Source organism: Vanessa atalanta, chromosome 14 (genome assembly GCF_905147765.1).
Source record: "Vanessa atalanta chromosome 14, ilVanAtal1.2, whole genome shotgun sequence".
Classification (NCBI taxonomy): Eukaryota; Metazoa; Arthropoda; class Insecta; order Lepidoptera; family Nymphalidae; genus Vanessa; species Vanessa atalanta.
The window spans coordinates 2754171-2773101 of record NC_061884.1 but is presented as its reverse complement, the minus strand read 5'-3'; the positions used below and the strand labels follow the sequence as shown (position 1 = coordinate 2773101).

At 32.3% G+C, this 18931-nt stretch overlaps 1 protein-coding gene across 1 annotated transcript in view; it reads right to left on the bottom strand.

Annotated features, from left to right (window-relative positions):
• Positions 1 to 10906: 10906 nt before the first annotated feature.
• Positions 10907 to 18931, bottom strand: part of LOC125068823 (parapinopsin-like) — a 115879-nt gene continuing 107854 nt past the window's right edge. Inside the window, exons 5-8 of the mRNA XM_047678144.1 lie at positions 14132 to 14264; positions 13187 to 13327; positions 12109 to 12198; positions 10907 to 12020 (exon numbers count right to left, since the gene is read on the bottom strand). Of these exons, the coding sequence (XP_047534100.1) occupies positions 11208 to 12020; positions 12109 to 12198; positions 13187 to 13327; positions 14132 to 14264 (1177 nt within the window). The 3' untranslated portion in view covers positions 10907 to 11207. The remainder of the gene's footprint in view (positions 12021 to 12108; positions 12199 to 13186; positions 13328 to 14131; positions 14265 to 18931) is intronic.

The window sequence follows — 18931 nt, the reverse complement described above, 5'->3', positions numbered from 1 at the left end:
AGAAAGACCAAAGTGGCGTGCATTTGGAGAGGCCTATGTCCAGCAGTGGACGAATGTGGGCTGATGATGATGAATCGTTGTTCTTCAACTTCTCTGTTTAATAATGTATAAAAAAAATGGATATTTTTATGAATAAAGATAATAGAAGTTAAAATGATGTCAACATCTGTTTACAGAACTTGAATAATAACATGACGTTCCGACCTAATTAAAGCCTATAAAATCTTAGTTGAGTCGCTATTTCATATTTCGAACAAAAAGAGCACGTGCTTGAAAAAAAAGGTTTTATGTTTTATAAATGGTAGTTTATTGTTAGGCAGAATGAATAAAAAAAAATTCACAATATAAAAATCGAATTAGACGTTTGAATTAAAAAACAGAATTAGCATTACTAAGGTTGATACGATAAAAAGTTTCTTGAAGAATAAATACCTGATGCCTAAACAAATGTAATTTTTCTGATAAAAGAAATTTCAACCAACCCAGGATTATGAATGCCCCGTAATTTATACACCTGAGTTGGTTGCCAAATTTCGTAGTGGCAGGTTACGGTTGTCTAATATTCAATCGTATGTATCGTTTAAAAATCAAAAATAATTTTGTTTCAACATAGTCCAACGTAGTAAATAGTGGTTGTGGTTTATTAATAACTAGCGACTCGCCCGGCTTCGCACGGGTGCAATGCTTATACGAAATATACTACGGAATGTCTTACAACGTTCACAACTTTTTTGTCATTAGATAATACAAACCGATACAAACTATGTCCCTGTATATTAAATCAGCAATATCTTCGATATATTCATTTAAATAACATGCTGTAAAGGGCCAATAGTGGTTTATATTAAATACACAATGTATTTAAGGTACTTAATTGGATAAGGATTAATGCTGTATTGCTTAAAATCGGTTCGAAGAAAAGCCCTTATTTTTCGTAAAAAGTAAAGTATAATTTTTTTTTATTGTAGGTTATCCCTGAAAGATAGACGTACATTATCTGACTTTTGAAGACCCTTTAAAGGTGTATAATTCTATAGTACATTATTTTGATTTATCTCGTAGGATTCGTCCAGGGTTTGCAACGTAAGCGCAAAAAAATGTGTTTATTTACGACATCACTTTAGAAACCTCTAAAATAATCAGTGTTTCTCTGCTATATTGTGCATGTATTATACATATACAACTTCCTTTTGAATCAATCTGTCTATTAAAAAAATTCGCACAAAAAATCGTTGTGTAATTTTCACGATCAAAGCATACGCAAGGACAGTTAGCGGTAAGCGACTTTGTAATGATGAAAATGATTTTGTATATATAGTTTATACCCTGTAGCACTCAGGAATGAGGTAGCTTTTTACGAGTGATTTTTTTTTTAAATTGGATCGTTAATTCCGGAGGTTAGCCCTACATACAAACAAACGTATTCTACTAATGTATAATATTGGTATCGATAAAGTTAAGCTGTACATAAGGATCAGTGAAATGAGTTTTAGTTATTTGTTACTCTAAAGTATTAAGTTTTTTAAATAGCTGTAAAATCTCACAATAACTAGAAGACAAAATTGAATGTCGTTTTAAACGAATTCTATGATTTTAATTAATCGTAATATTTTATTAGCACAATTACAAGCGCCCGTTTTAGTAACTATTATTATTTGTTGTTTAATCTGTCAAAATTATCTACAAATTCATGCTATATAATCCACAGATTATAGATTCGATTATAGTAAACAGTTTATTTCATTATATATTTTTTAACTATGATTAAGACGTTTAACGTATTTTCTCTAAAAAAAATCTTACACAGCTCTATACATAGATATCATAAATAAACATAAAAATGTAAGTATTATATTATATTGGAAGGTTTTAAATGCAATACATTTAAAATTGTTCGAAGTCGGTGTTAAAATGGAAAATATGTGATGACCTCACTAATAGTCACAGGCGGGATTGACGGACGGTTCTAGTACTAACGGTCGTGGCCTAGCTTTAGCTTTTCTTGGCTTTGGCTTGACTTGGCTTGGCTTGGCCGGGCTTGGTTCGACTCGGCTCGGCTTAGCCTATAGCGTGGCGTTACAATGTACATAAGAATGCGATGTGCAGCTACACTCAGTGGTCAAAGACACTCGTTTAACAGTTATTAAGTATAAAAATAATTTGTATTGTTACGTGATTATATGCTGAGTGCGCCTGCGGAATAATAGTAAACATAGTAGTCGCATGTATGACGCTTAGCAACTTAGGATCATATTCTAGATATAATTCAGCTTCGCTGGGCATATCAAATGTGTCCCGGTATTTTCACAGTGTATGATATCATGTATCATCAGTGCACCATTATATATACATAGAGAAATCTTTTATACGTGTGTATGTAAGTGATTTTCTTCTTTCCGGAACGATTTTAATAAAAACATAACAAACGACTAATTCGCATATGATAAATTTAATTTATTTTTTTGTTAGAAATTAAGAGAACATTTGAAAGTAAAACATTATTATTAATATTAATAATTAGTAATCATTATTTTACCTGGCAATATTCCGTCGGTTTAATTACCAGCCACTCATCATATATTCTATCGCTAAACAGCAATTATTAATAGTGTTGTGTTGTGACATTTTAGTTCCTAAGGTTGGTTACACATTGGTGATATAAGGAATGCATTTACCATTACTTAGCCCATTAGCTATTCTACCTGTATAAAGAATTAAAAAAAAAATAGCAACAACATTCCCTAAAAACGTTTTATATTTGTTTTAAAGTTTTATCAAGATCGATTCGCTGTACAGTGTGTGTACATAAACAAATACAATATACTAAGAAATGAAACTAAACACTTCCATTTGTATACAAATTTGATGCTTAGCGTTCATTACCTTTTGTAATACAATAACTCGGATTAACAGGAAACGGTTACGGCTTTCGAAGTCATCCTACTAATATAAACATGACATAGAATATCACTGTTATGTACATTCCATTTAAAAAATATAATATTAGATTAGTTTCGCGGCCTCGCCCGCATGCTACCGTAGTTTTGGGTATAAAAATAGAAAAAGTCGATGATTGATGATGATGGGGTTCAGTCTTGCTTGATACCAAAATTCATCAAATTTGCTTTAGTTGTGTAGCCGTGAAACCGTAAGAGATGGACAGGTAGAGTTACTTTCGAATTCATAATATTAGTATAAGAAATCTCTGTGAAACTTTTTGCAGGCAGTTTTTCAGAACAGATACGATTTGGGAATCTTCAAGAATAGTGCCTACACATTTCTCAAAGGCTGGCAAAGCACTGCAAGCTCTCCGGTGCTGAAGATGTACATGGGCGTTGGTAGTAATTTTCCATCATATGAGCCTTCTGCCCATTTGCCACGTATACTATAAAAAAACAAGGTCATTCCCTTCCTTTAGGCAGCTTAAGAACTTATTCCACCACGCTGCTCCAATACAAATTGGTCGATACACATAATACAGATTTTCTTCTAACACTTGTAAGTTTACTCATGATGTTATCCTTTACGCGGAGCACGAATTGAATTACAACACACAAATTAAGCCTATGGAAATTCAGCGCTACTTGTTTGAACAACATTTTCGGTTAAGATACATTTATTATTACTTGTGATTAATCAGAACCCTTTCGGCTCTTGTCTTCGTACAGGTATAATGAGGCTTTCATCTTAAGATATTTATGAATCAATCTGATATGAAGATACGCCAAACGATTCACAACATACTGAGTGTTTATTTCACGCGTTAAATGTAATGAATTAAACGATATTGAGAGGTGACCGGAGACCGAAATTTACATGGAGGTTAATTTTTATTTATGTGAGAAAACAAAAAAGAGTATTTCGTATATAAAAATCAGGACGGCGACAGAGTCAGTGAATTAAAAATCCAATCTAGTCAAGCTGGTTACTGCTTATATTGGTTACACTATAAAATAGTTAAGCAATGTAAGTACGTACTGTTAGTATTGTTGGTAATGTGAACGGTAGTGTATTGGGCGTGGATGTGTGCCTACAAGTATATACATGAGTGTGTGTAAGGGAGAATATCCGTAATTATTCATTACACACACACTCACGTTGGTATTTAAATAAAGATATTACTAGTACAGTAAATCATTAGTTGAATTACCAAATAAGGATGTAACGAACAATTGAAAATAAATAAAATTCGTATTTTAAATATAATGAGGTTATAATGTAAGTTAGCATTAGCAATAGCAGCCTGTAAATTTCCCACTGCTGGGCTAAAGGCCTCCTCTCCCTTTGAGGAAAAGGTTTGGAGCATATTCCACCACGCTGCTCCCATGCGGGTTGGTGGAATACACATGTTGCTGAATTTCGTTGAAATTAGCCACATGCAGGTTTCTTCATGATGTTTTCCTTCACCGCCGAGCACGAGATGAATTATAAACACAAATTAAGCACATGAAAATTCAGTGGTGCCTGCCTGGGTTTGACCCGAAATCATCGGTTAAGATGTACGCGTTATAACAACTGGGCCATCTCGGCTCATAATGTAAGTATATTTTATTAATTTAAATAATTTATCTCGAGGACGGAAGAAAGTATATACAAATCAAAATTAAAAATAGCTGCTTTAGACCACTACGGCGTAGAACGATTGCAAGAATGCTCGCACCTTTCCGTCGTTCAATCGCAATTCCTATTCTCTGGACGAAAAAATTTAATACAAAATTGTCAAGGCACTTTTACAATTTTGTTCAAATTTCATGGAAAACGATGACACTGCAAAAGTAAAAACATTACTTGGTGGTAGGGCTTTGTGCAAGCCCGTCTGGTTAGGTACCACCAACTCATCAGATATTCTACCGCCAAACAGCAGATCTCAGTATTGTTGTGTTCCGGTTTAAAGGGTGAGTGAGCCAGTGTAACTACAGGCACAAGGGACGTAATATCTTGGTTCCCAAGGTTGTAGCGCATTGGTGATGTAAGGAATGGTTAATATTTCTTACAACGCCATTGTCTTTGGGCGGTGGTGACCACTTGCCATCAGGTGGCCAATTTGCAAAAAAAAAATAAAAACGTGCGTATTCTTTGATTATCTGTCAATTTGAGTATGTGTGAATATTGGCAGAAACTTCTCTAGCCGAAATCTTTCCCTCTATTTCTAACGTATTATATAGGGTTACGCTCTCGTTTTTGGGGTTGGTCGTCTAGTAACAGGCATAAAATCTTAAAAGGTAGCCTATGTGAAGGACATGGAGTTCAAGCTTGCTTCAAGCAAAATTTCATCGAATTCGCTTATGTCACTTATGCATTTTTAATATTAGTATACAGACTATTTAAAGTTATTTTGTTTAATTAACACGGGATTTTTTTATATCAATTTGTCGTTAGTTCTTTTTATTATATATTCACGATCTCCGTGGTCGAGTAGTGTGTGCACCGGTTTTCATGGGTACGCCACACCGAGGTCCCGGGTTCGGTTGCGGCCGAGTCGATGTAGAAAAATTTCATTAGTTTTCTATGTTGTCTTTGGTCTTATGATTTTCCATAACACAAGTGCTTCAGCTAATTACATTGGGATCAGAGTAATGTATGTGATGTTGTCCAATATTTATAATATTTATTTATATATATATATTAATTTCATAGTATCTGTTATTGAATACGTAATATAGTATATGTATGTAGCGAAAGCAAATTTGTTCAACCGAATGTCCCAAGATACTTCTTTTTTTGTACTGTCTCTCTCTGTGTTCCTATTTGTAATTATTTAACATGTTACAAGACTCCCTAACTATTAGTACTAACAGTAGTCTTTTACGTGATGTTAGTGTAACATATCCTAGACGGTAATGGGAAGATCTCTACCTCTGTAAGACACACACCTTTTGACTGTTTCCGCTGCGTGATAAAAATAGCTCGACCTCAACTACTGACGTATAATGTTTCTGAAGTGAACCCGTCAACGGGGCTACATTCAATCTTAAAGTTTAAGACTACTTTAAAGTTATGTTATTTCTGTAATCAACTTTTCAACTTTTCTGGCGTAAAATGTTTGTGAACACGCGCACTAGCGTGTTGAAAATTAATTCTGACCTCAACTACCTATTATGGGTTCATTACGTTCGTTTGATTACTTTTAGAAATCAATATCTTGCATTTCAATATGTAATGCTAATGTTAATTCATCTTATCATACACTTAACACATACAAAGATTGTTTCAGTGCTATGAGTAATATTTATGATACATAAAAAAAAAAAAAATTGTATTTTCTTTAAAACGAATACCGAAAATGTACTTTGTACTTTCGGTGGTTAGGTTCTTATCTCGTGTTGAGACGACAGAAGATACTTAGTTTATCTGCTAGGACACTTTTTGACGGGGAAACTGGTTAAGCACGTAAATAAATTACTTCTGCGTGTGATTACTCTTAAGGTGGCATCATATTGCATCGACAATAATGCCTTATAAAACATAATTCTTTATTTAACATGCTTTTTAATTGGATTAAAAAGCTTACTATCTTATCCAAAGCGGCAAATGTGAGACCAAATGTACATATATATATGACTTCCGTTCTGGGAAGGGAATCTGTTGATGTTCAGTAATAAGATAAAATATAATACGCCAAAATGTATTAGAGTAGGATTTAAAAAAGGGCACGGGTGACTGTGAGCCCGTGCCTACAATCAAAATCAAAATATACTTTATTCAAGTAGGCAAGCACTTTTGAATCGTCATTTAACAAACTATATTGTGTGAAGGTAATCGGTTCGGAATGCAGATTTTACCGAGAAGAACCGGCAAGAAACTCAGTAGATACTTTTTTTCAACATTTTATAAAGGTACAAAGTCTGTTTACTTGGTGGTAGGGTTTTGCGCAAGCCCGTCTGGGTAGGTACCACCCACTCATCAGATATTCTACCGCCAAATAACAGTATACTGTATTTTTGTATTCCGGTTAGAAGGGTGAGTGAGCCAGTGTAATCACAGGCACAAGGGAGTTAACATCTTAGTTCCCAAGGTTGGTGGCGCATAGGTGATGTAAGGAATGGTTAATATTTCTTACAGTGCCTTTGTCTATGGGCGGTGGTGACCACTTACCATCAGGTGGCCCATATGCTCGTCCGCCAACCAATACCATAAAAAAAAAGTCATGTTAGTTAAATACAATTATATATGTATGTATGTACATATATCCTGCCTGGAAGTCAACTAGTATTAGCTCTACGTTTTTTTATCATCTATATAATCTTGTATTGAATAATATGTCTTCTTTACCGATGTATTTTTTACAAATTGATTTCAATTTATGAAACGAATTTTATCATAGAAACGGATACCTTGCTCCAAGAACGATTTACTGACTTTGCGGACATTTTTAGGCTTCTGCCGATAGTAATCGAAGCGAATTACTATCGATATCGAAAACGTATTATATCGAAGCTGAAAAGCATAATTGTAATATCTCGCAAAATGGAATTTTAAAGAAAAATATCTCGTAAACTAAAATTGTTGGAAATATCCTTTTTGGGTAGTATTTGTTTTGTAATTCAACAGATACGTTTACGATTCATTTACGAACTAGATTTTTTATGGAATTTTGTGTGACCTTTCTTCCTCCCTATACTTAATAAGAAAAAAATGAAGTGACAAGAAATATAACTCCGATTAAATATTTGATTAAGACCTCTTTTTTTTTGTAACAGTAATGAGAACTTTAAAATAATTAATTGTCGTTTACTGCTTATATTTCTAGCTCTGTGCAAGCCTATCTGGGCATACCCAGACAGACTTGGCTTGTGGTACCTATACCAATACATTGAGCTAGTATAACTACGGATACATGGGATACCATCTCGTATGGGATACCATATTAATTCCAAAGGTTTATGGCGAATAGGCGATATAAGGCACAGTTAATATTTACTTCCGGTATCAATATATTATGGTTGCCATATTGCCATAATTTTAATACTGATAAACAAAACGCATTGTTTAATTCAAAATCGATACTTTATAAACTCAAAATATTTTATTAAAATACAACAGAATATAGTTTAAACCTTTATTATAATTTTCCGTTTGAAAACTTTCGATTGAATTAATGTTAAACAATTTTGTTTTTCTTTTTTGTAACACCTAATTTGTTTTTATCTATCTTAAATTAAAATCGGTAATCTTTAAATGGTAACATCATTTTTTAAAGAAAAACTGTTCGACTCATTACTTATTTTTATCGGAATATTTATTGACATATATAATATTTAATTCAGACTGAATGAATTAATAAATTAAATATTCAATAATTATTAAGCTTCTTCCAATTGACCGTATTTAACTAGAGGGACTTGAATTGACGACGATCAAGCTCTTTCCGACTTATTTGATTACCCGCATTTTTCACAAAGTTGTTTAGATTAAGTCCGTCTGCAGAATTTCACTTTCGGATATGGTATCAGAATACCAAATAGAATCGACCCCACCTCGATGTTGGGAAATTCACAACAACGCGATTTTAAAGGCAATTTCTGCCTCGCACAAACACTCGTTGGAACCAACTTTCATCAGCTATGTTTCCGAACTGATATCATTGGGAACCTTTAAGAAAAGAGCCTTATTCCTTTAAGGTGGGCGTGCACCTGCAAGCCCCCGGTGTTGCAGATGTCCATGGGCGGTGGTAGCCACTTTCCATCAGGCGAGCCTAATGTTCGTTTACCACATTTTGACCAATGGCGTAGCTATCGTAGGGCCAAGTGGTGCAGTGCACCAGGGCCCCGGAGCTAAGGGACCCTCTAACCTAAGCTTTGAAAAGAGCGGGTCAGCCAACTCGCCAGCTCCTTAAGCTAGAAAACCTCGACCGTGCTCGCAAGAATATTTTTCCCGATCTATAATTTTGAAGGGCAATATAAGTTAAAGAGGGGTTGGAAAGAGAGGGTGTGGGTCCGATTCTTTTTCTATGCACCGGGGCCCTTGTCCACCTAGCTACACCACTGATATAGACATTAATATACATAAATTGTATATTTAGAAGCATTTTGAAATTCGTTCTATTAATATTTTTTTAGTATAAGAATAATTAGGTACTGGTATTAAAGACGATTTTCTCAAAAGATAAATTTATTTTTAAATAAAGAATGTAACTAAAATATTTCATTACAAATAATTTATATTACACAGATTTATTTATACAACTCTTTTATAATAGAATGATAATATAAATGAGAAGATATTTAAAAATATATATAAATATTGTAAACTGAAAAGGCCGAATACAATGGGTATAATACATACACTTTAGGCCTTTTATAACTATGTAGCTAAAACTCTTAATAATTCATATTAAATAACTATAAATATTAATTTTAAAAAACATTTATAATAATTGATCGTTAAAAATAATTGGAATTAATCGAAGATATTTCAATACTTATAAATTAATGTAATTAATTTATTTTTTACAAATTGTACCCGTTCATTAATTTTATTTAGAATAAATTCTGTATTTACGCTTTTTTGATGTGTCATAAAAGCGCCGCTTAAAATATAATGTTTAGTCAACAATAATTATATCTAAAATATTATAATATTGTAGATAGATAAGATTAATGAGAACTGAAATAAAACTAGTTTTTAACGGATTTAATCGCGTATATTAATTATTTTAACATCCCGACGTTTCGAGCACTTTGCAGTGTTCGTGGTCACGGGCAGACTAAGGTGACATTTGTTATAAATTTTAAAAATTTAAAATCCCAAATCCAACAGACTGCAAGACCTAAAGATACAGTTAGTGCCTTCTGCGTGCAACCGGAACGCTATTCAAGATACCAATTAAGAAATCGTTGGCGGTAGTTGTAAATAATATTTCTTTTTAATTCAAACAGACAAATGTCACCTTAGTCTGCCCGTGACCACGAACACTGCAAAGTGCTCGAAACGTCGGGATGTTAAAATAATTAATATACGCGATTAAATCCGTTAAAAACTAGTTTTATTTCAATGTGTAATAATCGCGAAAATCTAAGACAACATTAATGAGAACTCTTATAAAAAGTGAGAACAGGCATAAAGTATAAAAGTGTACATTTTCACTTGGCAATAGAAAACAAACCCATGTAACGGTTTTTTTGTAAACACATTTGAGTGTTGATTGGTAGTTACGCCGCCTGCAATGTGCGAAGTTTTCAACCGTCAAATATCATTAGTTTCCGCCTGCGGGGATTCCTTGACGCTATTTCAATCGAGTTATCAACCAATGAAAATGATTCTTCACATCAAATTCTTGTAATTTTTAGTTTTAACTAAGATAAGTGAGCTTAGCTTATTTCGTCGAAGCTTCTAAGAATATTTGGCGCTTCTATGTCTGATTACTAACCTAATAAATTGACAGATTATAAAATATTTAAACTTCATCGTCGGACGCCACCGTTTCAACATTTATATAATCTTAATCTACATATATTAAACTAAGTGAATATTTTATATTAAAAACGTCAACTATCAATAATTTTATCATATTGGTGTTAAATTTAAATATCGAAATGATTATAATTTGTAAAAATATTTTGATATATTAATGTACTTTGTTATATTATTTATAATTACATACGCGCTAATCGCTTTATAATTACGAATTGTAAATTTAAATTTTATATTCCTTAAAATTAAAAACGAAAAAGATGAAAATTATCAAGATAAATATAAACATATAAAAAAAAAAAATTTAGAAAGCCTTCTAAGAAATTTTATGATCACAATCTTTTTCTGAAACGAAGTAATATATAATCGTTAGTAATGAATTTAAAAATTGACATCATTTTTATATTAAATTAACTCAATATAAACATTACGATGATTTTTCATATAAAGCTTAACACACAAAAATAACAATTTGATATCCTCATATGAGATCCTCCTTCATTTTCCTTCCTCAACTTTATACTCGTATTTTAAAGTAATTTCAACATTAATATAATATATACTTATATGTTATCTAATAATTCGTTTCTCCCGTTCCAAAAAATATTTAGATATAATTTTTCTTGGCACTGATATCTTTATCACAGATCCTTGACGATAGCCTTCATTTTTATAATAATTTATAACGTCTCATCGCGGAGCGCACCTCCAAATGCCCTAACCGCCTGAGGTTATTAACAGCATTTTATGACAATATCCGTCGTGACTATTATTAATTCAAATATCAAATTCGTTTACAGGTCCTCTTCATTGTCACTTGTTTCATTATCGCATAAGTAACTTCTAACGCTATCGTGTCTTTGTTTTGTGTCTGAATCGAAAAGTTTACTGACAACTCCATCCTTAGAAAATATTTTCGGGGGATTGAAAGTATCGAGTTTTGTTTCTATGGAAAATTTTCTTCTCCTACCTTCTTGAGACACGCCACCGAGATCAAGAGAAAAGCTATGTTTGATGGGTCGTTTTAAATCGTTCTCATTAACGGTATTTTCTGGATTTGTATGATTTTGTGATGTCATGTCGATCTTATGCTCGTCACATACTTTGTTGCCATATACACTGTCAACAGCCTCTTGAGCTGCATCTTTCGGTACTCTGCTGAAAACAAGACGATCAGTGTTGACTATTGTTAGTACAGGGGATGGATGTTTGAATATTTTACACGATTGTCCGAAAACAAATTCTAAATTTTTGTTGCTGTTGCAACTTTCTTCATCGCAAACCGTATCACTTGACCTCTCAGCATCAGATACGGTTTTATTCTCTTGAATAGTACGGAGTTCGCAAGCTTTTCCACTCGATCGATTGACATCATTTAAAGACATTGAAACTGACTGATTTTCACTGTCTTCGTTTGTATTTACTTCTTTAGGTCTCTTTGGTGTGCTGGTCATGATTGTCTCTGAAGAATTATAGCGAACTGTGATTTCGTTGTACGCTGATTGCTTGTGGGCAGGCGACAGCATGGTATTATTGTAACATTTATCTGTTTGTGAGTTTGTTCGTTTAGTGTGAATTCCGAATATGCGCTTGATTGATTGCCGAAACTGAAATATGAAATAATTTTAATAAAATTAATATACGATGCAATTTATAATGCTATAAGTATAATATATGGGAATGGTTGTCATTTACCTGAGTGTTCATTCCAACGTAGATTAGAGGATCGTAGCATATGGAACTCTTGGCTACCAATGCTGGTATTACACCTGCGCCTGGCGATACCTATAATTAAATAATTAAAAATTGAATTTCGAATACATTGAACTGAAGTTATCTTTGAATATCCTTAAGAAAGAGTTTGAAAGAAAAATTCCGATGGTAATTGCCTCGATTATAAAACTCAATTAATTTCTTGTTATTAATTAACGTTGTTAAGCTAGAATGATGTTCAAGATGGTTTGATCAAATTATTTAGTCACTTTACGGACATGTTATTAAGGTTTTTATTTTAAAGCTAGCATTTCTTTTTTGGATTATAAGAACTTTACTAGAATATAAATGATTACATACTAATAATGAGGAGATTTTTATTTTGTAAAGCAAAACTGAACTTTGTGTGTATTAAAAGTATGTAGCGTGAACTTATTGTTGCACAAATAATAAATTCAATTAAAACCCGATTAGGATCATTTCAAAGGAACCCCGGAACAAAAGTTTGGTGAGAATTTATTAAATTACGTAAATTTAGTTTTTATTGTTACTTGACATATTGGTACTTTTTTCACATTCCATAAAGTATCATTCAAGAGATTTTTTCAATTTTATTGTTTGTGTAAGCAGTTTCAATAATATATTAGTACTTTTATATAACTTCTGAATCATAAGCTGCTGGCAAAACTAGCATTAATTATTATTTGATGTGGTGTTTCTTCATCATTTAAAGTTAGTCACATTTAAATTCATATATAATAATATAATATTCGCTTATTGGTCGAAATGTGACCTTAAGCTAAGCGACGTGGAGTTAAGCTTAGATGCGGCCTATATTGGATCTACAAATTTACTTGATAACCAGTATCATCGCAGGAAAAGCCAATGAATCTCTTAAACATGACTTTGTTATCCATAATATCACACACCTTTACTTATTATTTATCTGTACCCTTAAATAACTGTAGAGCTAGCAGGATTCAACAAAATTTCGAACCTGTATGTAAGTACTTATATTTATTTATCTATATTTCTATGTAAATGTTAAATATATACTTACTATGCCTTCAGTAGCAAATTGTTCCATCAATGCAAACAGCGAATAAGGTGTCCAAGCGATTGTGAAGGATATGATCATTGTAAAGACCATTGCGGTCGCTCTCGCTTCTGCTCGGCTCACACGACCAAGACGTTGGGCATTCTGCCAAAAAAAAGAAGTGATAATGGTACAAAAATAAATTATTCGATGTGATCATATATTTATTATCTTGATTAATAATAATAGTAATAATTAATTCTCTCCCACATTACAGACATTACAGTTATATGCGTCTTAATTATAAGTACAATTGTGTGTGGAAGACAGGAGCCCAAACTAGATTGCCTGTACTAAGGGTCAATTCAGATTTAGATTGACATTGACATTAGCAGCCTGTAAATTTCCCACCGCTAAGACCTCCTCTCTCTCTATAGGAGAAGATTTGGAGCATATTCCACCACGCTGCTTCAATGCGGGTTGATGGAGTACACATGTGGCAGAATTTCGTTGAAATTAGACACATGCAGATTTTCTCACGATGTTTTCCTTCACCGCCGAGCACGAGATGAATTATAAACACAAATTAAGCATATGAAAATTCAGTGGTGCCTGCCTGGGTTTGAATCCGAAATCATCGGTTAAGATGCACGCGTTCTAACCACTGGGCCATCTCGGCTCAGATTTAGATGCTTAGAGCCAATCACAACAATTTTAACAATAGTAATAGTTAGGGGCGTTTACATATGAAAATAACATGAATAATATATAATAACAATGAGGTGGTTCTTTATATGAAATATATATATATATATATTATATATTCGTAAACAGGTAAATTAGAGCAAAGATGTCGTATCGGTCGAAGTTTTACACTTCTCACTACTCTGATTCTCTAAAAGTCTGGATGCATCACCCGATAAGAAAAGTCGTTCCAAAAAACGTGATGATAAATATCAATCAATTTACTCTTTTCATAGTCCTGATGATGTTGACATAGCTGAAGGTGATGATAGATAGCGGCACGATCTGTCCCATCGCGAACAGGAACAGGATATAGGTGAGCGTGTTCTTAGACTGTTCGTGCCAATTCACCGAGCAACTGTAACAAAAATATTACGGATATTAGTTTGATCAATCATAACTTAACTCACCAAGCCGTTGTGTTTGATCATTTTCTTAATATCGCGGTCATCATCATTTTATCATCAACTCATGGTAACCGCGAAATCTAAATTTAATTTTTGTTCATTAATTCAATATTTTTAAATGAGTGTGAAAGACGATATGTTTAGAAAGAATGTTACTCGTGAGATGACGTCCGACAGAGAAGTATGGAAGAAGAAGATGCTGCGTCGACCCCAAGTAAAATTGGGATAAGGGCAGGAGGATGATGATGATACCATTACATATAATATATATTACCTGATCTATTCCTTTATATATAATGGCATATAATGTATGTATATACCGGTTATTTAAACACCAACAATAAAGTACTAAATCAATATATAAACATTTATTTATTTAAATGAAAATTGAATATAGTTTTGATATAATGTTGATTTGAAATAAAAAATGCTTGTTTTTATTAATGTTCGTGTACCTTCAAGTATCTTTTAGTTTAATTTCGATAGTTCTCCCATGAATGAAGCATTGTTAGAATAAATATACAGGCAGTAATGAGGCGTAATATATAGTATATAGATAGTATTATATACTATATGTTACGCCTAATACATAGTATTATTTAGTGGTAGGACTTTGTGCAAGCCCGTCTGGGTAGGTACCACCCACTCATCAGATATTCTACCGCCAAATAACAGTAAACTGTATTGTTGTGTTCCGGTTAGAAGGGTGAGTGAGCCAGTGTAATCACAGGCACAAGGGACATAACATCTTAGTTCCCAAGGTTGGTGGCGCATAGGTGATGTAAGGAATGGTTAATATTACTTACAGCGCCTTTGTCTATGGGCGGTGGTGACCACTTACCATCAGGTGGTCCATATGCTCGTCCGCCAACCAATGTCATAAAAAAATAATTATACATTTAACTTAATTGCTGGTTCAAATCTGCCTTGGAGTTCCAGGAACACATCCAGTAAAACAAATATTTGCGATTCCTAGATATTACATTTATACATCTACACTTAGATATTATTCCTAGATATACAATTAGAGATAATTCTCACCTGTAAACCTACAATAATATTCACATGAAATCGATATTTTCAGCCACAACCTCAATAGTCTTAAGAAATATTATCGAAAGCACTGGATTAGCAGTAGTCTTAGAGGTTTCCTTATTTTTCTAAAGGTTAGTCATTATATTTCATTATTGGTTGATTGTTGTTGAATTGTAATTAATTAAATATACTGTAATGAATTCAATTGTATTATTGTAAATGTCTTTAATGGGGTCATTGTACTGGCCTTCCATTTTAGTATTTTTTTAATAATGTTTTCTGTTTTTACGCGTTGATTTTCTGAATATATCGTTGATGATTTTTATGTTAATAAATAATATAGTAACACATTGAAAAACAAATTCAAAATATTCATTTGGCTCATAAAACTTTTGAATCGTGAATGTTGCAGTGTTTAATTAAATGAAAAACGAACTGTGACTATACATAATACTTAATGATGTAGATTAAGATATCACTTAGAAATCATTTAAGTAATAGAAACCGTGCACTATTTGAGGTTATTATAATACTAGTCCTATTGAAGTAATTTTGGGCGTTTTGTTGGTAAGGTTCTGTATAAAATTATTCATAATTTATTTATCTGTTTATTTATTAGGTTCGCTAGCGTTTTTCACATTTGTCATTCTTACATAAATACACAATGAGGTATATACATCCATAGATTATGTAAAATCATTTAAAAGCAAACACTACATGCTAATTAAACTATTAATTACAATTGCTTGCTACAACAACAAAAGTGAAAAAAGACAAAACGAAAAATGAGCAAAAGAGAAAAAAAGAAAAAAAAGGAAGCTATTAAAACGTTTGTACACATATAAATTTAAAAATTTAAATTTATTGGACAACATCACATACATTACTCTGATCCCAATGTAAGTAGCTAAAGCACTTGTGTTATGGAAATCAGAAGTAACGACGGTACCACAAACACCCAGACCCAAGACAATGTAGAAAAATAATGAACTTTTTCTACATCGACTCGGCCGGGAATCGAACCCGGGACCTCAGAGTGGCGTACCCATGAAAACCGGTGTACACACTACTCGACCACGGAGGTCGTCAAATTATACATATTTCGGCTTAAACATTACTCTGGTATATAAACATTTGTTTAGACAAGTAAAAGTTAACGAAATTTAATAATAATATAATAAGCGTGCATCAAATACAGGATCATCAGAAACATCCTTAACTGCCATAATTTATGAGTCATAAATAGACCAAATAATATTGATTGAGTATTTAAGATTTACTCTTTAAGATTTACTCATAGAAGAAAAAAAAGGCTCCCTATTACTACTTCATACACAATTTATGGGCAATCAGTTAAAGAAGTAGCCGAGGTTAAAGATTTAGTTATTATATATATATTATATATATATATATTATATATATTATATATATATTATATATATATATATTATATATATATATATTATATATTATATATATAGTTACGTTATTATTGATAAAAAATTAACTTTTGTGCCCCATATTAACATGATAAATGCCAAGGGTGCTCAAATGATTGGATTAATTAAGAGAAATAAAAAAGGATTTACGATTAAAACGAAGCTTTACCTGTACAATGCTCTTGTTAGGACAATTTTAGAGTTCGCGTCTCAGATCTGGAACCCTATATACGCTGTTAATTCACATAGAGTTGAATCGATTCAACGCGCTTTCACTAGACATCTAGCTTTTGCATGCAGTGGAATATCCCATAGAGCGCCATACGAAAGTCGTCTAATTTTTTTTAAAATGGAAACCTTGCGAAATCGAAGAAAACTTCTCGATTCAATATTATTATTCAAAATTATGAATGGCACTGTCCAATGTGAACAGGCACTCCATAAAATTAATATCTCAGTCCCATGTCGCCCTCCTAGAAAACCTAACAATAAATTGTTTAACATAGCGAAATCACGCACAAATGTTGCTAAATATTCCCCGATAAATAGAATATGTGGCCAGTATAACGATTTGTGTGCACGCAAACGTTAACGCAAAATATTGATGTTTTTTCCGAATTCGATTTTCGATTATGTGATATTCTTTCTTCTTTTGTTATCTGTATTTTTTTCGTAATATTTTTGTAATTGAAAATTCTTTTGTTATCTTTATTTATTTATTTTTTGTAATATTTTTGTAATCTCAAAAGATAAGTATTATTATTAAGCAGCTAGACAGTAATCTTCAGCAGTGCTGTGTACGTCTGTAATTGGTACATACATCAGATAAGTATCAGTTTTAAATGTTTAGTGTTAAGTGTTTAATGTACGTACTGTTGATGTGCCATTCAAATAAAATAAAAAATAAAATAAAAATACTCTTCGAATTTAAAAATGTAAAGAAGATATTCGAAATTAAACAACAAACAAACAACAACAACAAAAAAAAGAGTTAACATAATGATCCGTTTATTACAAAATTATTTCAAATGAATAATACGAAAGTTCATTTACGTTTGAAAATTTTAATTGTAACTACAATTATTATACTTAATGGGAAACACATGAGACGAATTCAACAAAGTATCTCGTAACAAAAATATCTCGTTTCACTTGTTTCGGTTTAATAATAAAATGTTTGACGCTTGGATATTATAATGAGTCCAGAATATTATTCGTTTGGACGTTTAATAATTTGAACACACAAAGATCTTATATTATACTAAACATTTAAGGGAAATAACACTGAATTCAGCTGAATTTATTCGTTGTAAAGAATGTGATCTCGCTATTTTGATATGTTTGGCATTTTTTCTTCTTTTTACTCATGCCATTAGCGTATTAGGTTATTGTAATTTCATTATAATGTTATTGTACTCAATATTTAAGCACTATAACCACTAAAGCGAAATAAGGAAAGGCAAAAGTTACCTTATTCCGGATAAAGCGATATATTCCAGACAACCTTTGAATTAAACTCGGTCTGTCACCGAGTTTAATTTAAAGGCCTTGGAAGTATCGACTATAAAACAAAACTACTAGACTAAATTTCTAAGGTAAATTTTATCTATAACAATTGCGAGTCGGGTTCACGCTAGTAGGATTCCGTACCCATTAAAACGGCAAAAAATCATGTTTGTTGTATGGCCCTTAAATACTTATTTAAATTAATCTGTTTTTGTAGCATTTTTTGTTATAGTAGCAACATAAGTAGGTACATCATCTGTGAAAACTGTCTAACTATTTCGGTTCATGAGTAGTCTGATAACAGACGAACAGACAGGAGGGACAGCGGAGTTTTAGTAATAGGTTTTACCATCTGGGTATGGAACCCTAAAAAACAAGTAGGAACAAATTTTTGAGAATTACAAAAGTCTTAATTTTTTGTTACGGTGTAAATTATCATCAGTATATCATGTCATAGTACTTATCAGCGTTATATCAAATCAAATCAAATCAAATAAAAAAATCTTTATTTGGACACACACACAACTTATGCAAACAATATAAAAAATATAAATAAAAGGAACGTATAAGAATAAAGAATACAAACTAAAATAAAAAAATAAATAAAAAAAACAATGTGTGATGCCCAAATTGGTAAG